The sequence below is a fragment of the Leopardus geoffroyi genome, chromosome D2 (assembly GCF_018350155.1).
Source record: "Leopardus geoffroyi isolate Oge1 chromosome D2, O.geoffroyi_Oge1_pat1.0, whole genome shotgun sequence".
Classification (NCBI taxonomy): domain Eukaryota; kingdom Metazoa; phylum Chordata; class Mammalia; order Carnivora; family Felidae; genus Leopardus; species Leopardus geoffroyi.
The window spans coordinates 30244198-30271978 of NC_059334.1; the positions used below are offsets into that span (position 1 = coordinate 30244198).

At 36.6% G+C, this 27781-nt stretch overlaps 1 protein-coding gene across 5 annotated transcripts in view; it reads left to right on the forward strand.

Moving 5' to 3' along the window:
• Nucleotides 1-25624, forward strand: part of TET1 (tet methylcytosine dioxygenase 1) — a 135667-nt gene extending 110043 nt beyond the window's left edge. For 3 of the 5 annotated variants that reach the window (XM_045437614.1, XM_045437615.1, XM_045437616.1), the window contains 6 exons: nt 734-884; nt 1221-1307; nt 4906-4995; nt 7460-7597; nt 10255-10603; nt 15819-25624. In XM_045437614.1, coding sequence (XP_045293570.1) covers nt 734-884; nt 1221-1307; nt 4906-4995; nt 7460-7597; nt 10255-10603; nt 15819-16834 — 1831 coding nt within the window. In that variant the 3' untranslated portion in view covers nt 16835-25624. The remainder of the gene's footprint in view (nt 1-733; nt 885-1220; nt 1308-4905; nt 4996-7459; nt 7598-10254; nt 10604-15818) is intronic. The other 2 variants (XM_045437617.1, XM_045437619.1) reach the window with 2 other exon arrangements.
• The last annotated feature ends 2157 nt before the right edge of the window (nt 25625-27781 follow it).

Genomic DNA, 27781 nt, shown 5'->3' on the forward strand with positions numbered 1-27781 from the left:
TCAGTTCAATTTTTTCATTTATAACCTTAATGAAGACTTTTTAATGGTTTTTTTTAATATATATTTTATTTATTTTTTGAGAGAGAGAATGCGAGTGGAGGAAGGGCAGAGAAGAGGGGACAGAGGATCTGAAGCAGGTACTGCACTGACAGACTGACAGCAGTGAGCCCGACATGGGGCTTGAACTCACAAACTGCAAGATGATGACCTTAGCCGAAATCAAGAGTCCAATGCTTAACCAGCTGAGCCACCCAGGCGCCCTAATAAAGACCTTCATTAAAATCGAGAGTGATCTCACATGCGAAATATCTTATCCACTGTCAATCCTCAGAGAATTATATCAATGTCAGTTTATAGATGAAGGAGCTAAAGTCCAAAGAGCTAATGAGATACTCTAATTTTCACATCTGATAGGGAACAGATCCAGGATTAAAATCTAGATTCTTTATTTCCTCTCCTTGGACATATCCATATGTATATTTCTGTATAGTTTATTGCTATTTATTTGGATTTCCAATCATGAGCAAACATTTTAGTTAAAAATTGGCCTATATTCAAGGGCATTTAGCTTTGGGTTGTCAACACTACTTAAGGTAAAATCAGTAATAAAATAGATGTGTTAAAATCAATTCATTAGTCATCTATACTTCTAAAATTATAGGAATCTGAAATGTTCTTTCTGAGGTATTGGCCCGCTTTATCAGTTCATTCCCTTGCAATTATCATCTTACAGTCGTACCTGTACATGTCAAGGAATTGATCCAGAGACTTGTGGAGCTTCCTTCTCTTTTGGTTGTTCCTGGAGTATGTATTTCAATGGATGTAAATTTGGTAGAAGCCCAAGCCCTAGAAGATTTAGAATTGATCCAAGCTCTCCCTTACACGTAAGTGCCCTTTTTTACTTTTAAATTTCACAATGAGTTTATAAGTACATTCCTTAAAATGTTTTTTAAATAGTAAAACAATTAAATATTTTAGAAGTAGTGGAAAAAACAGTAAGAATATATATATGTAAATAGTTTAAAATTCTCAATAAATTAGGTAAAGTCTTCATCTCTGAGCCCAAATTACCACTGTCCCTGGCTCCCTCCTCCTTCTCCCCAAACCCCAGAGACAATAATTGTTCAAAGAACCTAGAATTTTATACCCAGCCAAAGTAGGAAAAATAAATAAAACCATTTGCCAACATTTCAAAGACTCAGAAAGTTTACTACCCACAGAACTACTATGAAAGAATTACTAAAGGACGTAATCCAGAAAGAAGATATATGAAACCGGAACCAATCTGTCCGGGACACGAGGCCATGGTGAGCAAAGAAATTAGTCAACCTTACTGTTAAGTTTAAATAAGTTGAGTACTTACATTTTTTTAAATTAAAATAACAACCGATAAGTATAATTCCATACTCTTACCAGCTCAAGGGTGGGTAGGCACTGGGAGGGGGTGGGGCACCTACAGGAACTAAATGTGGTGATGTTTTATGCCTTGTTTGGAGTGGAGATGATTTAGATACCAATTAACTCTAAGATCAGTGTTTTTCAAACTTTGAGCTGTGACCAAGAATAAAAAACATTTTATATTATAAACTGCTATACAATAGATATATGCAAGTAAATAATTAAAACAAAACCTTCAGTAAATAATACTTCATCTTATATGTTAGAGAAGATATTCAAATATTAAAAACTTAATATCTAATTTAATTATAGCCAAGGATCACTGGTATTCACTACAATACTTTTTATAAAATTTCATTGTTCTTTGTTAGATGTGACTTACTAAATTGACTTCATAGCCCTCTACTGAGTCATGACCCACAGCTTGGAAAACACTGCTCTAGAATTTGTCAGAAAAACATATATTTAAGAAAGCATATGTTTAAAATTTTTTTAGATGAATTTAAATAGAATTTTTGCATTTTAAAGTAGTGTGGGGAAAAAATCTTTCTAAGGAAGACAACCTATACATAAATCAGCAAAAGGATTTTTAAAAGTCATTAGAATACAAGATAAATAGGAAACACAAAATACAACAGCAGGAATGATTCTCAATTATAGCCATAATAAGGTGAATATATCATCTTTCCAAGAACCTCAGAATTAATAATGATCCCTTTAAAGAGGTAAGTGGAATTATTTAGCATTTTTTAGAGTTCCTGTCTGTTGCAATAAAACATGTAAATGATTTTAGTGAGAGAACTATCATTTGCAGATAAAATACCTTAGAAGAAATCTAATAAGTATGTTAGGGGCACCTGGCTGGCTCAGTCTCAAGAGTGTGCAACTCTAGATCTTAGGGTGATGAGTTGAAGCCCCATTGGGTGTAAAGCTTACATTTAAAAATCAAAGAAGTGTATTAGACCTCTAGGGAGAAAACGATAAAATTTACTAAAGGCTATACCTGATCATGGAAAGGTGCTATGTTCAAACATAAGAACACTTGATAATGTGATGTCCATTCTCCCTTAAAATTAATCAGTTTTCTTTACAAATATCTTATGATGAAACTGCCTGTGTATAAATACATCAGAGTATTGACATGAGTGTTACATTTTTATTCTACAACACAATAATATTATATGAATCATGATCTTTTTCTATGGTCTTTATAAATAATGAGTAATATCTATATAGTGCTTATAATACAGGAAGAAGCATTTCTCATTCCAGGAACTGACAGAAGGCCAGTATGAAGCTCAGCAGGCAAGAGAGAGTAAGGTGAAGTGGCCTTATATGTCAAACATTTTGGAAGATCATTGAAGGGTTTTAATGAGAATAGTGGTACAATTACCCTTGTCTTTCAAAGGGATCTCTTTAGCTGCTCTTTGAATAATGTATTAAAATTGTTGAAGAGTGTGTTTAGCAAGTTGAGCTAGCTTTAAGAATAAGTAGTCCAAGTGCGCCTGGGTGGCTCAGTCAGTTAAGCTTCCGACTTTGGGCTGAGGTCATGGTCTTGCGGTTTGTGAGTTCAATCCCCACATCAGGCTCTGTGCTGACAGCTCTCTTTCTCTCTCTCTCTCTCAGAAATAAATAAACATTAAAAAAAAAAAAAAAAAAAAAAAAAGAATAGTCCAGAGAAGGGATAATAGTAACTTGGAATTGGTTGTGACAGAGGACATAGTGGATAGTGGTAGTCTGGAAAGGTTTTCATAATCAGATGGCAGTGCTATTTCTTGACATAAGGTTTCAAAAAGGCAGATTATGAATTCAGTTTGTAACCACTGGGTGAGAGATTTCTATGGTAAATCCAAGTGGGGATGTCAGGTCAATAATAACAATCTGAAGCTCAAGTGTGATTTCTTGTCCAGACAGTAATTATAACCACAGATGTGGATATGACAGCCCTAGAGATCAGGTTTAGGATGAAAAGAGAAGAGGAACATAGGCTTGAGCCCTGACATGTTAGGACCTGATATGAAGAAACCTCTATATCTGACAAACACATTTGTTCTAATGAAACAGAGTGTCAAGATCCTTACATTATGAATAATGAGACTTACATTTGTGATGGTCACCTATATAAGCTTTAATTTCTGTGGGCCTAATTTATTTCAACATTTCCACACAATAAATATTTCCTGATGACCATATACTCAGTCTAACTTCTGATACTCTTTGTGAATTCATTATCTACCAGTAGTAAAACACAATTACTCCACTTAATATTTCAGGTGTTACAAAACATAATCAAAATCTTTTCAATAGGTACTTAAATCACAATTGTGAAGTTTTCTTCAAATAAATGAAATAATTAATCGGTGAGTATAGTCAGGAAGTTTTTTAAAGGAGGGTCCTGACTTTCCTGACGATATTTATTAAGCTATATTAAGTTTCACATACGTAAGAAAACAGATGAAAGCAACAGTAATTTAGATATATGCCAAATAGATAAATTTCCTTTTCAGTGAAAGAATCAACCTAAATCAGTAGGAAACCAAAAAGGTTATTACCACTGATGCTTTTCAGTTGCTCAAATTGGGGTTTGTTAAAGGCACCCAAGAATTAACTTCCTGGGGCAGGTGGGTGGCTCAGTCGTTTACGTGTCTGACTCTTGATTGCAGCTCAGGTCTTCATCTCAGGGTCCTGAGTTCAAAACCCACATTGGGCTCCATGCTGGTTGTGGAGCCTACTTTAAAAAAAGAAAAGAAAAAGAATTAACTTCCTATGTCTATACTGTGTGTGGCTTTGGCTTTTATAATCTGATACATATCCACATGAAGGTCTTTCTGTGTTCTTGGCATCCATCAAATCTGAAATGAAGCAGAAGCCTTGAGCCTCCTTAATTCTTCCTTTCATCCTTGCTCTCAGTTTCCCTTCCATAGTCTTCCTTGGACGTGATTGATCATTTATCAAGTCTTTGATTTGATTTAGAATACAATCCTCTCTGAAAAATTATCACAGTGCTCTTTCAACTATTGTTTCCAAAGTCTCCTTTTGTGTTGGATACCTCATACTGTCATCAGTGACATTTTTAAGGGAGACTCTTGTTAAAGACTGTTCTCCTTTGAAAAGTCTTCCGTGTTCCTTCCATCAGTAGCAATCCAGATTCTTGATATGGTGTCAAGGCTCCTTACAGTCCTACTTGATTTAAGTGCCCAGTACTGCTAAATAAATATAAAATACGGTTCTTGTGTTTATATTTAGCAACGTGAGCAGTTTTACACCTTATCTCTAACACCATTTACATTTCTAACTCACTTACAACATAGTTAAACCATAACAATGACTAAGGCTTTCGATTTTATAAAAAAACAACCCATTTTATTTTCTGTGGTATTTCTTTTATTAGGGTAAGTATGAATTGTGCATCAACCACACATCAGCAATGATTTATGACTCTTTTTCACACACCTAAAACTTGTATGTCATTATGAAACAACTTTTATGGACTGTCTTTTCCTATAGGAAAAAAACCTTGAAGATAATTTACAGAGTTTGGCTACACGATTAGCTCCAATTTATAAGCAGTATGCTCCAGTTGCTTACCAAAACCAGGTATGTTTGGGGACCAGATGCAGTACTCTTGAACATGGTTATCTATCTTTATAGAACAACTTCAAAAATTATCTAGCCTGGGGGTGCCTAGCTGGCTCAGATGGCAGAACATGTGGCTCTTGATCTCAGGGTTGTGAGTTCAAGCCCCACATTGGGTGTAGAGATTACTGTAAAGAAAAACTTTTTTTCTATTTTTTTAATTAAAAAAATATGTATATTTATCTGTCTTTAAAAACTTCCTGTTATGACAGTTGAATTAAATTAAAATTCCAGAGTGACAGAATTCTGGTTATTTCTAGAAATATAATTTATAAAAGCAGAAATGCATGATTGATTCTACACAAGAAAATTCATCAGTCCAGTATACTGAATATATTAATAGAACAAATGACAAAAACCACATAATCTCTCTGTATAAAGAAATTTGACAAAAGCTAACACTTTCATGATTAAAACAGTCATCAAAATAGAAATAGAAGTGAATTGGCTCAACCTGATACAGGACATCTATAACAACCCACAGCTAATATCATAATCATGATAAAAGACTAAAACATTTTTTGCTTTATATGTGGAACAAGACAAGAATATCTACTCTCAGGGTGCCTGAGTTGCTTAGTCAGTTGATCCTCTGATTCTTAACTTCGGCTCAGGTCATGACCTCATGGTTTTGTGATTGAGCCCTGAGGTGGGCTGACAGTGTGGAGCCTGCTTGGAATTTTGTCTCTGCCCCCCACCCTCTGCAAAATAAAGAAATAAACTTAAAAAAAAAAAAAGAATATCTACTCTCACCATTTCTATTAAACACTTTGCTGAAGGTTCTATTAAGGACAACTGAAAGAAATTCAAAATTTTAAAATTTTGTGCTTCAAAGGACATCATCCACAAATTAAAGGAGGAGCACCTGGGTGGCTAAGCTAGTTGAATGTCTGACTCTTGATATTGGCTTAGGTCACGATCTCCCAGTTTGCGGTTTGAGCCCCATGTTGGGCTCTGTGCTACAGGCATGGAGCTTGCTTGGGATTCACTCTCTCCCTTTCTCTCTCTGCCTCTCTCCCAATCATTCTCTCTCTCTCTCTCTCTCTCTCTCTCTCTCTCTCTCTCTCTTCCTCTCTCTCTCCCTTACTCTCTCTCTCTCTCCCTCTCTCTCAAAATAAATAAATTTTAAAAAAGAAAAGAAAAGAAATGAGGGTTGAGGGAAGCAGGGAGTTGATCAGAGGGTACAAACTTCCAGCTAGCTATAAGATAAATACAATTTGGGCATCTATTGCACAGCATTGAGGCTATAATTTAATTAACAATACTATATTATATACTTACAAGTTTTTAAGAGATCTTCAATTATCACTACACACACAAAATAAACCTCATAGTGTTAAGGGATTGAGATGTTACCTAACCTTCCTGTGGCAATCCTTTTGCAATACACACATGTGTTCAGTCATCACAAGGTGGAAAATACGTGTAAATATCTTTTAAAAGTTTGTTTATTTTTGACAGAGTCTGTGAGACTGGGGGAGGTGCAGAGAGAGGATCCAAAGTGTGCTCTGCACTGACAGCAGAGAGCCCAATGCAGGGCTCAAACTCAGGAACCGAGAGAGAGAGTTGGGGAGGGGCAGAGAGAGAGAGGGAGACACAGAATCCAAAGCAAGCTCCAGGCTCCAAGCTGTCAGCACAGAGCCCTACGCGGGGCTTGAACCCACAAACCGCGAGATCATGCCCTGAGCCAAAGTTAGATGCTTAACTGACTGAGCCACCCAGGCACCATAGAATTTCATTCCATTTTAAGGCTCAATAGCATTTTATTGTGTGTATTTACCCAGGCACCCCAATATCTTTTTATCTTAAACATAACCAGAGACCTATGGTCTATATTTCTTAAATCTTTATTTGTATTGTCATGAATAACATCCTTTCTGTTAAATTCAACTTTTCATTTTAAAAAGAGTTATAGGGACACATGAGTGGTTCGGTCGCTTAAGCGTCTGACTCTTGATCTCAGGGTCTTAAGTTGGAGCCCTGCCTGAAGCCTACTTTAAAAAATTAATAATAATAACAATAAAATAAAATAGTTATAAATTCATTTTTTATACTGGTTTATGAATACATGTATATTTATAGACCTTGAGGACTCTTCCCACATAATTAATGCACTATGTTCGTCTCTCTTCCTAATGGAATAAATTAGGCTTGCTCTGCTTGTTTATTCACCAGCAGCAGGTATTTTTATCATCCTACCATCAGTCACAGCCAGGGATTTGCATTTTACTTTGTGTACTATCAGACTCTTCCTCCTGAATGTTTCTGAGCTACACATCCACTACTTTAACGCACTATGGTCATAAATATCTGAAATTGCAATGTGTCGTTAGTTTAAGAGCCTGGTCAGGAAGTGACTTTTATTCTTTACTGAAGGTGATTCTTTCTGTCTCTCACAACTGTGTGTCATACATTTCTTTTTTAGGTAGAATATGAACATGTTGCCCGAGAATGTCGGCTTGGCAGCAAAGAGGGTCGTCCTTTCTCTGGGGTCACTGCTTGCCTAGACTTCTGTGCCCATCCCCACAGGGACATTCACAACATGAATAATGGAAGCACTGTGGTATGTACATAGATGGCTTTTGATTCTAAAAGCTCCATCTCTGTGTGGTTAGGCTGAATATGATTACTGTTAAAAATTTTATTTTAGGGGCCCCAGGCTGACTCCGTCAGAGGAGCACATGACTCTTGTTCTCAATATCATGGGTTCCAGCCCCACATTGGGTGCAGAGATGAATTAAATTTAAAAAATCATATTTTATGTTCTGTCTCACATAGTATATACATCAATAGCATTTACGTTATTGTCCAAGTCCTTCCACAAAGTTACAGAACTGGACTTAAATATTTTTTGAAGGTCTTGAATCTTATATTTAATTGTGGTGTGTTTGCTAGCAGGTAGGAGCACTCTTGTATGCTCTCAAACTGATAGGTAGGAAGTTAAGCAATTTATCGGTTCTCTTTTTTTGCCTTCTGGGTACCAAAGGGTTTTTGTGATGGAATTATCCCGAATGTATTGTTTTCTTGTTCATGTTTGTTCTAATACCAGTATGTATGTATAAAGTTCCATTAATATTCCAGAATTATCAGAAATATTTGCATTTCAGTGCTCATACTTATGTTTATAGCCATGAAAAGAATTGTACGCCCATAGCGTGAAGTCAATTAAGAAATACTTAAATTAGGTAAAAGACCCTGAGAAAAATCACACAGTTGTCTTTTTTAAATGAAATGGATTTGGTTCAAGTCATTATCTCCTCACCTAGTAAAACAAGAGATTAATATGGAGTGATTTCCTCTGTTTTTGCATGACACACCAGTCTGGTTGGCCCCATATAAGAAAGACATAGCTACAGTCCCTTACACTGTGACTAGAAGGACACAATCTAATCCGTCAAAAGGCAGCCTTCCCTCCTTGTTTAGCCAGTGAAGTCTATGACTGATAGAATTAAGGAGCCAAAAAATTTTTTTTTTTTTTTTTTTTTTTTTTGCATTATCACTCCTCTCCACTGTCGTTGACTATAGTCTTTGAGACAAATGTTATTTTCAAAGTTGAAATAGTAGAAATCTGTCCAGGTGAATCGTGGCCACAGTGTGGTTCGTTGCCACTGCTTGGCTAGTGCTTGGCTAGTCACTTTACTTGAATTGCCTCATGGCACAGTATCCATGATCAGGGTGAATTAGGTTCAGTCAAACTGGATTTTGGTTCCTCTTCTTCTTGTGCTTCTCTTGTGTATCATTCAGTGTGGCCTCTTCTCCTCTGCTGTCATTACTCATGCAATGAGGCTTGTACCTAGAACTTGCCCTGACTCCAAAGTTCTGCATTTCTGAAACCCTGGAATCTTGACCTTCAGCTACCAACTCACTTGCCTCCCTGTCTGCTGCCTCAGTCTTTCTAATTATGCTCCTTGTATCTTGTCTCCTCGGCCCCTTCTTAGTGTCCCTGTGAACAAATAAATCGCTTAAACATTTATTGACGCAAGAGTCTAATTTTTTTTTTAAGAGTCTAATTTTTAACATGATTACTTTAAATTATTCACAAATTACACCCAAGAGACTTTAGTATTTCAAGTCTTGCCGGTAAACGTGACTATAGATACTGAGAAAATAAAACTAAGTTTATCTTTCTTTACCATCTGTATTCATCAAGTTCTGTCAACCTTGCAATCTGGAAATTTTTCATAAGTAATCCCCCTCTACCCAATGAATGTGTCATTATTTAAATAGTTACGAAATATGGTAATATATAGGCTAAAATCATATCTTAATAGTTAATATTTAGTATGAAAGCTGTGGACAGTCCAGTAAACATTCCTTAACTTGGACAATGGAGTAAGATGAAATATAACAAAAAGACCTAGTATTTAAAATATTACAGGAGTGCCTGGCTGACTCAGCCAGTAGAGCATGCAACTGTTGATCTCTTTGTCATGAGTTCAAGCCCACATCGGGGATAGAGTTTACTTGTGTGGTTTTGTTTTGTTTTGTTTTGTTTTCAGTTTTATGTATTCACTTTGACAGGGAGAGAGTGCAAATGGGCAAGGGGCAGAGAAAGAAAGAGAGAGAGAATCCCAAGCAGGCTCTGCACTGTCAGGGCAAAGCCCCATGTGGGGCTTGAACCCATGAACCATGCGATCGTGACCTGAGCCAAAGTCGGATGCTTAACCAACAGAGCCACCCAGGCACCCCAACAGAGTTTACTTTTTAAAAATATTATATTCTCAAAAATAAAGAAATAAACATTTAAAAAATTTTTAAACAAGCACCTCAGTGGCTCAGTTTAGTGTCTGACTCTTGGTTTTTGCTCAGGTCATGAGCTCACAATCCATGGGTTCAAGCCCCACCTCAGGCTCTGTGCTGATGGCGCAGAGCCTACCTACGATATGGTCTCTCTGCCCCTCCCCTAATCTCTCTCTCTGTCTCTTTCTCTCTCTCAAAAATAAATAAACATTATAAATATTATAAAATACATAAACGTGCATAATATGCACTTATAAGATCAACTCAAAAGTATGCTGGTCTGCTTACAGATAATTGATAAATTACTAGAATTGAAGAATGTTGAGTGGCTTGATGTATATTAGTTGTGTAAAATTAATATACCAGCAGGAACCAATGGAACATAGAATGGGAACATAGATCCCTTTCACAGTGGCAACAATTAGAAGGTAGAAACAACTCTGAATGTGCAGGACCTATTTCATGTTTTCTTTCTGTCAGGTTTGTACTTTAACACGAGAGGATAATCGCTCCTTGGGGGTTATTCCTCAAGATGAGCAGCTGCATGTGCTACCGCTCTACAAACTCTCAGACACAGATGAGTTTGGCTCTAGTGAAGGAATGGAAGCCAAGATCAAATCTGGGGCCATCGAGGTGCTCACACCCCGCCGTAAAAAAAGAACACGTTTCACTCAGCCTGTTCCTCGTTCTGGGAAGAAAAGGGCAGCAATGATGACAGAAGTTCTTGCACATAAGATAAGAGCTGTGGAGAAGAAATTCATTCCTCGAATCAAGCGGAAGAATAACTCGACCACAAACAATAGCAAGGCTTCATCGCTGTCGCTTTTAGGTGAGGCCTATGGATGCTGCTGAGTCTCTGTGCACAACTCCCACTAGCCAAAGTGTTGGGACTTTCCCTTGCACCCCACTTCCCCTGTTCTTTATCCTTGCTGCTCTCTTAGGAATGAGGCATTATGAAAACAAAACACAGCAAAAAACAACTTTAGATCAGATGTTAATTCAATTAGGTAATTATTCTTAAATCTCACTTGTTTCTAATACATGTTGCTTTAGAGTTCAAAATAAGACACTGAATCCATACATGTACACAATTTCTACATACTTTCCAAAACTAAAAGTCAACAAAAAAGTGACCCATCAGTATTTCTTGGTATTTTTTCTATTTATGCTTTAAGAAAACAAACAGAAACCTGTTTTTCTTGTTTGGTCCCATCTACTTTGAAGCCCTACTCCTTCTTGGAACATGGGAAATGACATCACTTCCTTGAAGTCTTCCTTGGTCACATTTAGCATCAAATACAAGTAATCCAGTCAACAAATATTACTGAGTACCACTTTGTGCTGTTCTGGGTGTTGGAAAGTGAGCAGTGAAAGAGGAGAGAGAGCTCTGTGAGAGAATTCTATTTGGATATGGTTGTCAGAAAGCTATTTGTTGAGAATGGAGCATTTGAGTAAAGTCCTTAGGCCAATAAGAACCCTTAGTGTTTTTATTGGGAGAAATAGCATTCTACGCAGAGGAAATGGCAAATGTAAAGATCAGGGGACAAGAAGTTACCTTGAATACTTTATGCAAGCAAAGAGGCCAGTGTGGCTGAAGCAGAGCATGAAATGGGGAGAGGAGTAAGAAATAGATTGGAGAGGGAAGAGGGGTGTTGGAGCGTTTCATCTCGGGCTTTGTTGACTGCTGTAAAGATATCAGCATTTAGTGAGTGAAAGGAAGGCTACTGGAGATTTCAGAATAGAGAGGGGCTGGGGCACCTGGCTCGCTCATTTGGTGGAGCATTTTACTATTGATCTTGGGGTTGTAAGTTCAAGCCCACGTTGGGTGTGAGGTTACTTAAAAGTAAAGTCTTAAAAAAAAAAACATAGAGATGGTATATGATGTGACTCAAACTTAACATTCTGCTTACTGGGTTGAACTAGAAACCAGTAGACAGAACAGAAAAGTAGGGTAATGGTAAAGAGGCTACATCCTAACAGCTCAAGAAAAAGGTGATGGAGCTTGAACCAGACTGGCTAATGAGGACATGAGAGATGCCTGGTTCTGGATCTGTTTTCAAGGTAGAGTCAACAGGATTTCTGAAAAATCTGGATTGTGGACAAAAAAAAAGTCTCACTGTTTACCCTGGTGTTGAAAGATGGGGAAATCACCAAGAATCATGAGAAATGGGAAAGAACAAATTTGGAAACATACAGAGGGAGATCAGAAGCTCACTTCTGGACCTGTCAAGTTTAAGACACCTGTCAGATAACCGTTAGGTAAACAGTTGAATAAGAGTGTAGTTCAAAGAAAAGATTTTGGCTGGAGGTATAACTTAGGAAGTCAGCTGCATAGAGATAGAATTTCAAAGCCTGAGAGTAAATGAAATCACAGAGAACTGAAGGAGGTAGAAGGAGAAGTCCTGGGAATTCCCAATTTGTACAGGCTTCAGAGATGAACACAGTCTTGGAAGGTCTGGTGAGGTATTAATGGAACTCTAAGAGTATATGCAGTGTTTCAAGGAGGGAGTGATCAACCATGTCAAGTGAGATGAAAACTGAAGTTTCACTCTGAGTTTTACAGGCGGTGGGAGGTCCTGCTTGAGCATTATTGGAGTAGGTTGCTGGCAAAATGGGAGAGAAATGGAGAGATTCTTGTGCTTGGTTATAAAGGGAATCAGTTGAATGCAGTGAAGTTTTAAAGGTTGAGAGGTTTTTTTCTTAAATGGAAAAATGTTTTAAAGGTATAGAGTGAGTGAATTATTTAATGAATCTCACTTCCCTCAATAATAAATTGCAGAACTCACATCATATTATCTTATCAATTACTTCATCAGTATGTCATTAAACAATAAGTAATTTTTATAACCGCAATACCTAAAACAAACAAATCAAATATTGTTTTCATACCAATCAATGTTCAAATTGCTCCATTTGGGGTGCCTTTGTGACTCGGTAGGAGAACCACCTGACTCTTGATCTCAGGGTCGTGAGTTCAAGCCCCACATAGGTATGGCATGGTGCCTACTTCAAAACAAAACCAAAAAAATGCTCCATTTTTCTCCTAAATGATTTTTCTTTTGTTTTTCATTTTGTTTTGTTAAAAAAAAATTTTTTTTTAATGTTTTTATTTATTTTTGAGACAGAGAGAGGCAGAGCATGACCAGGGGAGGGGCAGAGAGAGAGGGAGACACAGAATCCGAAGCAGGCTCCAGGCTCTGAGCTGTTAGCACAGAGCCTGACGCAGGGCTCGAACTCACAGACTGTGAGATCGTGACCTGAGCCGAAGCTGGATGCTTAACCAACTGAGACACCCAGGCGCCCCGCATTTTGTTTTGTTTAAATTATTATCCAAACAAGGTCACATGTTATAGTTATTTGATATGTCTCCTAAACCTTTTTTATTTAAGCTTGCTTTTCCAATTTTTCTTTTCTCTTTTTTTCATATAGCCAAAACCATTGTCCTGTGGAGACAAATTCAGCTTCCACTTTAAAAACACTATTTAAAGACCACTGTCCAATTTGAACACTCTTGTTTCTTCACATCAGGAAATATATAGTGTCCAGTGATATCTCTTTTTTATAATGTTAAGACTGATCCATGGTCCAGGTGTTGTCAATGGGAATCACTGATCATAACATTCCCTATGAACTTTTTACGCAATCATTTTAGAAACACTTAATATCATATTATATATATATATATATATATATATATATATATATATATATTTTTTTTTTTTTTTTTTAGTATTTGTTTATTATTGAGAGACAGAGAGAGACAGAGCACAAGCAGGAGAGGAGCAGAGAGAGAGGGAACACAGAATCCGAATCAGGCTCCAGGCTCTGAGCTGTCAGCACAGAGCCTGACGCAGGGTTCAAACCCATGAACCATGTGATCATGACCTGAACCAAAGTCGGGCGCTTAACCGACTGAGCCACCCAGGTGCCCTCATATTCTATATTCTTTATTACATGAGCAGCAACAAAGTCCACCATTCTTCCATTTGGTGGTTGATCTTCTTTTACAAAGAAATATTGCCCTTACCAATAACTTGTTAATGCTGAGATATGGTTCATGTAGGGAAATTAGAATAAATGCTTGGCTATTTGCCTTTATTCACCGGCTTTTAGAATACAAGTTAGTTCCTAAGCAATTTCCAGTGTGTTCAGTTTTTTTTTAATTTAGTATCTTTTGGATCTCAAAATTTTTTAATTTTTATGATTTTATTACTAGTATTTTTATTATTATTTTTAGTTCATATTTCAGTGCATATTAAATAGGGTTTTTATTCCTAACTAAATATGAAAAATGCTTTAAAAATCTTCAAATTGAAACCAAAAAATCCTCAAATTGTTCCATCTTTGATCAGTAGAAACCCATCATGCTGGCTTCTGAATTTTCTTGTCATGACCTCGATTGCCTTTGATAGTTTCCTTAGCTTCCAACACGATGTTCCAGGCTTGTTTTATATAACACTGCCCCATATATAAATTCAGCCATCTCTCCAAGGAGCCCGAGGGAACAAAATACACCGTGAATTTGTATTCAACTTTACTCAACTATAGAATTACGGGGTATTCCTTAACTTGTTTGATTTTTTTCATATTTCCAACAAGAGTTTGCTTATTTATTTTTTGTAAGATGAGAGAAATGACAGAGCAGGCATTTATACAAGGCTAAGAAAAATTTAATAGAGAGATAGTGAAGAGGCAAGATGGGGAGAATTAGGATAAGTTTTTTTGAATATAGCTCCATTTTACAGACACTTATTTTGGATTTATTTTAAGATTCACATACCTGATTCCATACTGCCTGTAAACAGCATTTCTACCAACTTTATCTTTGTGTCATTCCCCAGTAGCATCTTTACATGCTATGTTTTTTTTTTAATTTTTTTTTTAACGTTTATTTATTTTTGAGACAGAGAGAGACAGAGCATGAACGGGGGAGGGTCAGAAAGAGTGAGACACAGAATCTGAAACAGGCTCCAGGCTCTGAGCTGTCAGCACAGAGCCCGACGCGGGGCTCAAACTCACGGACCGCGAGATCATGACCTGAGCCGAAGTCGACCGCTTAACCAACCAAGCCACCCAGGCGCCCCTACTGCTATGTTTTTAATACTATATACCTTGATGGGATGCCTGGGTGGCTCAGTTGGTTAAGTGGCCAATTCTTTATTTCAGCTTAGGTCATGATCTTGTGCACACATGCGCTGTCTCCTTCTCAAAATAAATAAACTTTAAAAAAAAATAATAATAATACATACCCTGTTGGTAGCGCTCTGCACAATATTAGGCTTATAACCCCGTGTCTTTTTGTAATCTTAACCCATAAGCACTATTCTTTTAGTGTATCATTTATTTATTTTGAGAGAGAATGGCATCACGAACAGAGTGGGAGAGAGAGGGAGAGGGAGACAGTGAATCCCAAACAGGCTCATGCTGTTGTCACAGAAAGCAACAGGGGGCTTGAACTCACAAATTGTGAGATGGTACCTGAGCCAAAAGCAAGAGTTAGACACTGAACTGACTGAGCCACCTAGGTGCCTCTTCAACTAAAACTTCTTCTGTGACTTCCTTTGCCTAGTAATTAACTTTGCCAGTTATGATGTTATCATGACCCAGAAATATTTATAAACTATTACTTATTTTTACTTTTTTGGAAATGAGATCATGCAATAATCTCTTTGGGTAGAAATATTGTTCTCAATCATCATGTTATTACCTGTGTTGTATTCCAATGTATGATTTCAATATTTACTTTATAGCCAATTAGGTTGTTTCTAATTTCTTAGTATTTTAATCACTGGGCATCCTTCTGGCTAAATGTGTGCCTAGGGAAGCATTCTTTAAGGAAATTTGTTGGTTGGAAAAGCATACCAAACGACATGCGATTTTTAAAGCATGCTTGTATGTTTGTCTTAAAGTAAATAGAACAAAACTGACCAACACTGCCATCATCAATGTTTTGTCATGTATTTCTCTTTAAAATACTCCTTAAAGACAACTACCTAAAGTAGTTTGTACTTATCTTCGCATTTGGTGTCCTTTTCTCTGTTTAGGGAATAAAACCGAAGCCTTGCACCTTGAAATAAAAAATGAAACTGAACCCCATTTTATCTTCAAAGGTTCGGACAACACTAAAACCTACTCATTGACCCCATCCATTCCTCACACATGGAAAGAGGCTAACATACCTCCAAGTCTCTCCTGGTCCCCTAAGACTGTGTCGGCCACAACAGCTCCTTTTAAGAACGATGTGTCGTCAGTTTCGTACGGGTTTTCAGAAAGAAGTAGCAATCCTCACTGCACAATGCCTTCTGCGAGACACGGTGGTGCTAATGCAGCTGCGGGGGAAGGCGCTGGAATTGCACAGCCTGGTGAAGTGGTTCCTCTTCCCACCTTGTCTACTCCCATGCCAGATTCCTTGGTTTATTCTGAGACTCCCACTGGTCCATCTGAACAGCTATCTTCTAATCATCCAAACCAGCAACCCCCATTCACCGCCTCTCCTCATGACCTTGCGTCCTCTCTGGTGGAAGAAGATGAGCCACACTCTGAAGCAGATGAGCCTCTCTCAGATGATCCCCTCTCAGATGACCCCCTGTCACCTGCTGAGGAGAAATTGCCCCACATTGATGAGTACTGGTCAGACAGTGAGCACATCTTCTTGGATGCCAACATTGGTGGGGTGGCTATCGCGCCTGCTCATGGCTCCGTTTTGATTGAGTGTGCCCGGCGAGAGCTTCACGCGACGACTCCTGTCGAACACCCAAACCGGAATCATCCCACACGCCTCTCCCTTGTCTTCTACCAGCACAAAAACCTGAATAAGCCCCAACATGGTTTTGAACTAAACAAAATGAAGTTTGAGGCTAAAGAAGCTAAGAATAAGAAAACTAAGGCCTCAGAGCAGAAAGACCAGGCAGCTAATGAGGGTCCTGAACTGTCCCCTGAAGTTAATGAATTGAACCAAATTCCTTCTCATAAAGCATTAACATTAACCCATGACAATATTGTCACAGTGTCCCCCTATGCTCTCACACATGTTGCAGGGCCCTATAACCATTGGGTCTGAAAGCTTTTCTCCCCTTCTTAATGCCTTTGCTAGTTTTGTGTATTTTTTCAAGGTGCTGTTAAAAGAAAGTCATGTTGTCGTTTACTTATATCTTCATCTCACCCATTTGAAGGCTGAGGTAAAAAAAACAAAAACAAAAAAAACAAAAATGGGGTGGGTATTTCTTAACTGTGACTATATTTTGACAATTGGTAGAAGGTGCACATTTTAAGCAAAAATAAAAGTTTTATAGTTTTCAATACATAAAGAAATGTTTTGGTTAGGTGTTAACCTTGATAGAATCACTCAGTTTGGTGCTTTAAATTAAGTCTGTTTACTATGAAACAAGAGTCATTTTTAGAGGATTTTAACAGGTTCATGTGCTATGATGTAAAATCAAGACACAGTGTTAACTCTACACAGCTCCTGGTGCTTACCCACATCAACAGTTAAAAATAAGCTGCATTATTTTTTCATGGTGCCATTGTTCCAACATCTTCCAATCATTGCTAGAAAATCGGCATATTCCTTTGAAATAAACCAATGAAATGTTTTCTCTCAAAATATCTCTCCTGTATAAAATAATTCATTATTGTTAATAATGGTTGGAGGCTGTTCATAAATTGTAAATATATATTTTAAAAGCACTTTCTATTTTTAAAAGTAACTTGAAATAGTATAGTATAAGAATCCTATTGTCTATTGTTTATGCATATTTGCATACAAGAGAAATCATTTATTGCTGTGTAGAGTTCCATCTTGTTAACTGCAATATGTATTCTAATCATGTATATGGTTTGTTGTGTTCTTTTTTTTTTAATGTGTCCTCATGCAAATATTAGCTACTTATAAAATAGTTAGAACATGCAAAAATTGTTCATTTTCTCTAAAATCGGAATTAGGAAGCGTATCACCGATATCGATTAACGTTTTATTTGGAGCTGAGTAAGAGTGCTCTCTTCTGATTTATCAAGCAACAGTGGCCCCAATTTACTTTCCCTCCAGCTTTCTCAGTATAATCATGAAAGGTTTTTCCAAAAGGAGATGAAACATAGTAGGAATCAGAAGAGTCAAATGCTTCTAAAGTTTCAAGGTGTTCAAATATAAAAATAAAGTAGCAAAAACCCTACCCATCCCAACTGCCTTATTTGTTCTTAAAATCATTCTGGTACAGAATGAGAATAAAATTCCCGTAGGAATCTTTTAAAAATAAATTCCCTATCATCATTACATATCCACACATCCGAAACAGTAGGAATGGTATTGCCCATTAATACTAATCCAAAGTAGTTGATTTAAGCACATCCGTTCTAGGAAAATGAAAACTCATCTTCTCTGATAATTGCCTATGTTCTAGGTAACAGGAAAATAGGCATTCCATTTATGTTAGCCCTCCCATTATATATTCCCATTATTTTATTGGCTCATTTTATAACAAAACAAAAAGGATTGCCCGAGCAAAATGTTTAGAACAAGAAATTTCAATGAAATACTTGATTCTGTTAAAATGCAGAGGTGCTATAACATTCAAAGTGTCAGATTCCTTGGGAGTGTGGAAAACCTAATTAATGGTGCTTCTCCCTTGGAAATGCCATAGGAAGCCCACAACTGCTAACACTCAACAATTTTGGTGCAAAAGCAAACAGTTCCAGCAAGCTCTCTAAAGAAAAACTCATTGTAACTTATATTAAAATAATATATGGTGCAAAGTATCAGTTTCAAGCTTTTGACTAATACAAGTAAAGGAATATGAAGGGATTGTATATAACAAATATCCATTGGTAGACCATCATCTTGTACAAGTAGATTTCTGCTTCTTGAATATGTAAAATAGGGTGATTCATTGACTTGTTTTAGTATTTTGTGTGCCTTAGATTTCCGTTTTAAAACATGTATATTTTTGTGAGCCTAAGGTTTCTTATACATATAAGTATATAAATAAGTGATTATTGTTTCTGCTGCTTCAATAAGATATTTACTAGTATTAGACTATCAGGAATACGCCCTTGTGATATTTCATTTTAGATATTAGGCCTTAGCTCCCACTAGAAATTATTTCATCACCAGATTTAATGGATCAAGTTTTAACACCCTTATCCATCCATCCATCTTCTTACCATTCAACACTTACTAAATGTCTGCAGAATTTAAATGTTAGCTTTTGATTTTCTTTGAATCGCCTCCCATGACAAAGTAAATTGAAGAATTTAAATCCTAAAAGATGTTTTTATCCATGGTTTTCAAAGAAACAGCAAGTTTCCTTCAAAAGAATCCATTATAATATATCTGCAGAAATTCCCATCAGGGTCACTAACTGAATAAGTTTCTTAACAACTGAACTTGAAGCTCCAGTGTTGACTTAGGGGAATATTGAAAATTGTGAAGTTGGCTGCAGTTGCCCCAAAAACATATATGAAAATATCCCTTCTCAACTAAAATGTTTTCCATTCCTTATTATAATTCACACCATCAATAGCCTGCCTCAACCGATAACCCCATGGTGCGAACCACACGTGATCCCTACTTTGTTGGACATTACTTCATAAGTTTAAATTAGCAGTTTACCATCCCTTTGTCTGCCCTGTGATTTTTTTTTTTTTTAACTCCTGCTTATTCAATGTTCTACAGCATTGTGATTGTATGCTAGCAACACTGCTTTTAGACTGCTTTTATGAAGCAAGGAAATAAATTTGTTTGAAATGACATTTTCACTCAGAAAACTGGTCATCTAACATTATTTCTACACCTCTTATGTTTTACTGTCACGATCACCTTTTGCTTCACCTCTCTTACAGCACTCAAATTGAGTTTTTGAATCTTCTGCCTTTGTTCATGGTATGATAATTGAATTCATTGATACATGATCCCCGTGTTAACCCAACCTGTCCATAATATGTTACAAACTTACTAACTGCAATGAACTGCCTATTTTAGAATCCTACAATATATCACTCTGCCCTTCAGACTCCCATTTCTAATGGCTCTCAGGCCATGGTTGGAAAAAAATGTTTTCTTCTGCTTATCAGCCTCACCTGTATCTTCCAATCCATCTACAAAGTACCAAGTACATCATGTCATAGACCTAATTGAAACATATTACTGGAAAGTGAGGCTAGCTGAAAATGTATAGCTGTAGGTAAATTTTTGCAATATGTTAGCAAAATGTTTGCAGCTTACCCTTCTAACATCTTTGTTATGCAATCTGCATGTGAAATAATTTAATTTGTTAAATATAGAATTTCAACTAGATGAAATCCGTAAGCAATTTACTTAAGACATAACCCCAGTACATACTTAATTGAATGCATACCCTTGTGTAAATGAGATAACAATTCATATGAAGTAACCTACTTTCTAATGTTATTGCTTCAGTGGATTTGAATGGATCATCATTTATTCCACAATAGCATGTATGAAAATAACCCCAAACCACTTAAGTTTATTCTTTAAGACAAATTCTATTCAGATTTTTTTATCTGGGACAAAGTTTTGACATTGCATGACAACTTCCACCTATAGCGAGCACAGGACTTCCTTTGAATGTGCGGAGTAAATCAGTCGCTGTATGTGACTTTTAATAATATATAGCTACCTTCTATTTCACAACTTCTTGCTGCATGGAAATTTCTTTTTAGTCTAGATTTAGTACAACTGTGAGTTTTGATCTTCTGTACAATTTTATGACAAGAATTGTGAAGTAATATGGTAGTGGCCTCTCATAGCCCTGGGAGACACCTTAGAAGTCCTATAGTTAAATCACTGGGGCCTAAAGAGCAGATGTTAATGTCAGTGTATAACTTATGTTTATAAATAGAATTTAAACCATCAAATGAAGGCCACTTTGTTGTGCATAGGAGGATTTTAGGAAACAAACTTGATTTCCTCACCCAGGGAGTATTGTATCACTGGGAAATAACCTTATTGCAGTACATGTGAAAGATAAAAATGGCCTTTTATTTTTTCTATTACTTTTTTTGTTTTGTTTGTTTTTTTTTTTATTTATTTATTTTTTTGTTTGTTTTCCTGAGGTCTTCAGGAAAATAAGTCAAGTGAAATTGGATCAAGATTCCCCTGTGTGGGAAATCTAGCTGACTTTTACCTATGAAGTTGTCCTGTTAACTAATCCAACAAAATGTGGCAATAGTCTTATTTGCTATTTCAATAAAAAATATATATATATCAAGTACTTACACGGTACAGGCTTTTATTTCCCCTGGAACAATTATTAGGCATATATAAGGAGTTATGAAAAATTGAATGATTAAAAGAATTGGAGAAAGTATATCCAGTGTATATATATATACTACCTAGCCATGGTTGTACAGTCTAGTCACACCTCCTGCCAAGTTGGCCTCACAAGTAAATCCTAGCATAGTTAATTTTGAAGTGATTGTCTACCTGTATTATAATACTGTTCTATTGTGCACAGTTCCTAAACTTGCCCATAAGTGTATTGAACTTGTAACTTCAATGTCAACAGTAAGGTACACTCAACCAAGTGATGATAATGAGTGCCCTAATTCCTGAAGAGTCTGAACTTATCTAAATCAAAATTGTGCTCCATTTTGAGCTTTCTTCCAACAGGTTGAGAAAATGATGCCACTTATGGCTCTGGAATGCAATTCAGAAAGAATCAGCATGTCTATCAGAAGCTGGATTCATGTATTTTCTTAGAATGTATTAAGATTTATTGGCGGGTTTTTGTTGTTGTTTCTTTGTTTTCTCATGTATAAAAGAGTGTCTAAGTTCTTCTTTTAATTTTGGAAATGATAAAACTGGCTTTTATGCAAGACATCACTCTTTTTGTCTTGAACTCTACAAACTTCAATTCTCTTTATTCCAGTACATCTAGGTGACTTTGTTTCAATCCCCTTGTCTTCTGGGCACCTGATCAAATACCACTGTTTACTTTGAAAGGCATGTATTTTATTCCTTCAAGTAATCCAAAGGTATTCCTCATTTTGCCACTCCTAATTTTCACTTCTCCTTTAAGGGCCCCACGATGTGTTTCTCTTTTGATAGTATGCAATATTTAATATTTCTAGCTTTAGAAGTCAAACACTTGTCTCAGCTTTGTTGGCCATACTTTTCCCATTCCTACTGTGATACCATGATCCTGCCGGGATCACAAGTTTTTCTTGTTTGTTCAGCCATACATGTCCCCTATAACTAAAGCAAAACTTAGTCTAAGGTAGGAATGTTATTATCAGATTTTAAACACATTACATCTGATTTAACCGATTTATGTTTGTGCGCAACTTGCGAAACTCCTGTTGAATAGTTTAACCTAGTTTTCCTAAAATAGAAATTTTGTCCCCAGCAGCTGTTATGAAAGGCATTCTCTCTTGTCTTGTTCATCAGAAAAAAATCTTGCAGCTGTCAGAAACATGTTCACTTTTGGAGAGACAGTATTAAGAAGTAATTTCCTTCTTCATTTGGCTAGGTATAGACTTGCCATCTTTGACCAGAAACTGTGCTTGTTATTTTTCGTTTTTCATTTCACTGACGCTATGCTGTTACTAGTGTACTTTCATTCTTTTTACAGTTTTTATCCTTTCCTCCGATTTTCTTTAAATTAAAATTCTATTGCTTCCTCTCCCTGTTCTGCCTCCATTCCCCATGCTCCCTACACATATACACATGGTTCATTTCAAGAATAGCAGTGATTTTGGTCAAGGTGTCTTTTCCTGTCTTCTAAAATCATGATTCACAAATCCTTTGTGGAATAATACCAAAAAGAATCAAAATATTTTATTTAGCCATTTTTGGGTAGAGGCAAATTCAGTTTTTAGGATTAGATAGTGGTCATGCGCCCATTGTTCTCTTTAACAATCCCAACAATGTTTGTCTCTTAACTTGTTTATTAGTGCTTGAGTGTTTTGCAAAAAAAAATTGTACAAGAAGTTAAATATTCTATTCTAGCACTATTTCTGCATAGCTTTGCTATTTCTGTACAATACATTATACTAATTATAAGTTGTCTGACCAGTGACTTTGAATTAATAACAGGTCTGCTTTATAGAGTAGATATATATATTTTTTTGCACGTTTTATCTCCTGGCCCAGTTTTGTGGATGATATCTACTTTCTAATGTAAATTTACCCCTTTGGAAATTGGGTTTTGACAATAATAGGAAATATTCTAAAATCTGGGTGAGAAAGGTTAAAAATGAACTGAAAGTAACTTGAGGAATTCTTAAAGATGGGATAAATCAGTTATCAGGAGTTCTGAGTGTAATAGGGGGGATTTAAGGGCCAGAGAGGAGGGAGATTTGTGCCCCTATTCACAATCTGCTGGTTCACTCCACCAGCCCAGCCAAAAATTCATTAATAGCTCTCCTCCCCACCCTATAAGTTTTATGTGAAAAATAGCTCAAAATGAGGAACCATTTTGAATGCAAATATGGTAGTAAGAAAATTATAATCCCTGTATTTTATAATGTTTTAGGTTATCAAAATGCTTTACAATGTGCTCATTTTTTCTCCCCAACACTGAGGGTTGGACAGATGTCCAAATGTTCCCGTCTTACTGGTGGTGAACCTGCTGATTGGCAAGAGTAGCAAATGGCTTGCTCCAAGTCATACACCAAGTCAACCCATCTGAGACTAAACCATTTCATATCTGCAGACTGCTAAGTGCATTTCTGCATCAGGGCGTCTGGGTGCCTCAGTCCGTTAAGTGTCTGACTTTGGCTTAGGGCTTGATCTCACAGTTCACGAGTTGGAGCCCCACATCAGGGTCCAGGCTGGTGGTGTGGAGCCTGCTTGGGATTCTCTCTGCCCCTTCCCTGTGTGCACACTCTCCCTCTCAAAAATAAATAAATGCATTTCGGCATCATAAACAATGACTTAGTATTAGTGGGTAGAAATTTTGTCAGACCAGATCTAAGAATAATGTAAACCCTATTTAACATATGCAAAACAGGTTTCTGACGTATTTTGTTTCCACTATTTATTTAGCCAGTGATTTTTTAATGCATACTTTGGAAGGTCTCCCTAAATTCCCAGAACTTTTGCATTAGGGCTTAGATTAATGAAGTTTCAGTTTTTCCCCTGTAAATAAACCTTTTAATAAGGAATGTCCCTGTGCTACGAAAACAAAGGGAAACCTCAATAATAATTGTTTAAAAAATACTACTTTTAAAAAGACTAAGATCAGCAGTTCATAATCAAAGTTTAATGTATTTGTTATATTGAAGTGCAGGTTTCTAGAAGGGAATGTGCTCAGTAAACTGACTATTTTAGTTTTCAGGTACTCATAGTAAAAATGTAAAGTTGTTGACATCTCTAAGAGATCGTACTGTCTCCCACTTATTTAAATTTGTTTTGTTTTGTTTTTCCTTCTTCTTTGTTTCCAGCCATGTAAAGTCTCTAGTCAAAGTTTAAACATACCTTTGCCCAGAGAGTTAAGAAAAATAACGAGATGTATTTGTAAAGTTTTTGGTAAGTTCTTTATAAAAATAAAGAGGTAGGATATTTTGCCTATTCCATCAGTACATTATGGGTTGCTAATGAAAAACCCAAACTTCCCTAAATAGTCAAAATAAATTCCACTTTTGGTGATTTGATTCAGTAACTGCCTATCCTCACTAATTAATGCCTGTTTGTGATATTCTAAAATGGCTGACAACATAGGACCTTACAAAAACAGCTCTTAAAAAAAAAAAAAAGATTAAATATTTTTTATTACTATGTATGGTCATTTTTTTTAAACTTCTATAACAGATAACATTGTGATAGGTGCTTTAAAAGAAATATTTTTCCAGAAACGGTTTTATAGTAATAAGGGGGGGTGGGGGGTGGGGAGGGCAGCTTTTGCATTGCTACCTATGGGTGGATGGTCATCTTTGAGTTAACTAAGAAATCATGAAGTGTTCCCTGAAGAGAAATTTGTAAAGCTACTTGGCAGAAGGAAAAGCATTACTTTCTAGTTTCTTCATTTTCTCTTGTGTTATATGATGACCTACCAAGTAGATTCACGTGCATATCAATACTTTGGTTCAAAAGAGAAGAATGAGTGCTTCTCAATAGTGGGAGTGAAATATTCACAGATACTTCATCATGGAGAAATAGAGTAGTACTGACCTTTCAATAAAGAAGTATCAATTTCACAAGTTAATATTCCTGTCTCTAGGTGACTTTTCCTCCTCTGAGGGTATATTTACTATTTATTTTGTACCTTTGATTTTTTGCTTAGGGGGATTTATTTTTACCTATTGCAGTCCTACTGTATTAAATATCCCATACAATGAAATAAGTTAATAAGAAAAAGATTTTAAAATTCTACAAAATCTGGTTTTGGTTCTTAACATATGGGAGAAACCGTTTAAAGAAAAAGCACTTCACCATGCAGAAGGGAAAGAAATAATCTTAATTGTGATTATTACAGTTCAACATGTAGTGCTCTGCATACAAGGGAACACTTATTAGCAGTACTTGAAGACTTGTGAGTTGGAATTGCATGTTACTTGAAAGAACCTAATTAAGCTAAATTTTGGTGCACAGCAGTTGTACATGATTTCATGTTTATGTAGCAAAATGCATTGAAATGTACTAGTATTGAAACATACATGTAAAGATAGTTGTGGAAATTGTCTATTATATTTTCCTTGTGTGTCTCATTTATTTAGAGCATAAAGTTTCTTTTTTATTAAGTGTTCTAACTGAATAAGGGTAAATGAATACTGTAATTGAAATTATATTTTAAATCTTTGTCATGAGTTTTTAAAAAAACTATTGCAAATTGTATCATTCCTGATTACACGGAACTTTGTGGGTGGTTTTAAATAAATTTTATACTTCTATTTTGCACCTGGTAGTCTAATTTTTCTTTCCTCTTCAAAATATTTTAAAATTTTAATATCAAATAAAAATCACACATTTTTAACTATATAAGGCTATAAGATTTAATATTTAGAGATGTTCAAATGTATGAATTTTGCTCAACCTAAATCAAGATGGCTACATGTATGGAATAATTATATGCCCAAATTTTTGCATTTTATATAAATCCTTTAACTCCCACAGTGATGCTATTAAGTAAGGACTCTTATTAACCCCATTTTACAGATCAATTCTGAAGCTTTAAGTGGCTAAGATCATACCCCTAGTGGGGCGCCTGGGTGGCTCAGTCGGTTAAGCGTCCAACCTCAGCTCGGGTCATAATCTCACACTCCATGAATTCGAGCCCTGTGCACAGGCCCTGTACTGACAGCTCAGAGCCTGGAGCCTGCTTTGGATTCTGTGTCTCTGTCTCTCTCTACCCCTCTTCGCGTACACTGTCTCTCTCTCTCTCTCAAAAATAAACATTAAAAATTTATTTTATTTTATTTTATTTTTTAAAATTTACATCTGGGGCGCCTGGGTGGCGCAGTCGGTTAAGCGTCCGACTTCAGCCAGGTCACGATCTCGCGGTCCGTGAGTTTGAGCCCCGCGTTGGGCTCTGGGCTGAAGGCTCAGAGCCTGGAGCCTATTTCCGATTCTGTGTCTCCCTCTCTCCCTGCCCCTCCCCCGTTCATGCTCTGTCTCTCTCTGTCCCAAAAATAAATAAACGTTGAAAAAAAAAATTTTTTTTTAAATAAATTAAAAAAATAATAAAATTTACATCCAAGTTAGTCAGCATATAGTGCAACAATGATTTCGGGGGTAAATTCCTTAACGCCCCTTACTCATTTAGCCCACCCCCCCTCCCACAATCCCTCCAGTAGGGATTGTTCTCCATATTTAAGAATCCCTTACATTTCATCCCACTCCCTGTTTTTATATTATTTTTTGCTTCCCTTCCCTTGTGTTCATCTATTCTGTGTCTTAAAATCCTCATATGAGTGAAGCCGAGTAACACTCCATTGTATATACATACCAAATCTTCTTTATCCATTCATCCATTGATGGACATTTGGGCTCTTTCCATACTTTGGCTATTGTTGGTAGTGCTGCTATAAACATTGGGGTGCATGTGTCCCTTCAAAACAGCATACCTGTATCCCTTGAGTAAATACCCGGTAGTGCAATTGCTGGGTTGTAGGGTAGTTCTATTTTTTATACAATTTTTCATAGTGATAAACATTAAAACTCTGTATTAAAGGGAATGCACTTAATTAAAGACATTTTTGGGGTGCATGGCTGGCTCAGTCAGAAGAGCATGTAACTCTTGATCTCAGGATCATGAGTTCCAGCCCCACGCTGGGTGTAGAGATTACTTAAATTAAAAAACAAACAAAAAACAAACAAAAAAAACTTAAAAGAAAGACATTTTTTTCATAGTTAAGACATTCCATTGGTACAAAATTCAAGAAGTACAAAAGATATTAAAGGAGGAAAAAAAGTAATGAACTTCCCACTGATGTGAAATGTTGAGGTCCAGGGGCAAACAGTCAAGAGAGAGTTGAGACATCTCTGGTGCAAAAAGGGTGGTTTTATTAAAGCACAGGGACAGGGGGGCGCCTGGGTGGCTCAGTTGGTTAAGCATCCAACTTCAGCTCAGGTCGTGATCTCACAGTCTGTGAGTTCAAGCCCCACGTCAGGCTCTGTGCTGATCACTCAGAGCCTGGAGCTTGCTTCAGATTCTGTGTCTCCCTCTCTCTCTGCCCCTCCCCTGCTCATGCTCTGTCTCTCTCTGTCTCAAAAATAAATAAAAACTTAAAAAAACCAAAACAAAACAAAACACAGGGACAGGATCCATGGGCAGAAAGAACTGCACTGAGGTTGTGAGGAGTGGCTGATTATATTCCTTCAAGTTGGGAGGGGGTTCGGGATAGCTTACGACTCTAAGGAATTTGGAATCAAGGTTTTCAGGACACTGAGTGGTTCACTATTGTTAGGAAAAGGTCATTTACTACTGTCTAGTAAAACATTAGTCATGAGGCCCTTCAGGTGTATATCAGTGGGCCATATGCTTGGAGGATGCTTGTTAACCTGTATCTTGGAGGGTAGAAATAAAGGAAGTTTCCAAAGGGGTTTTTATATGTT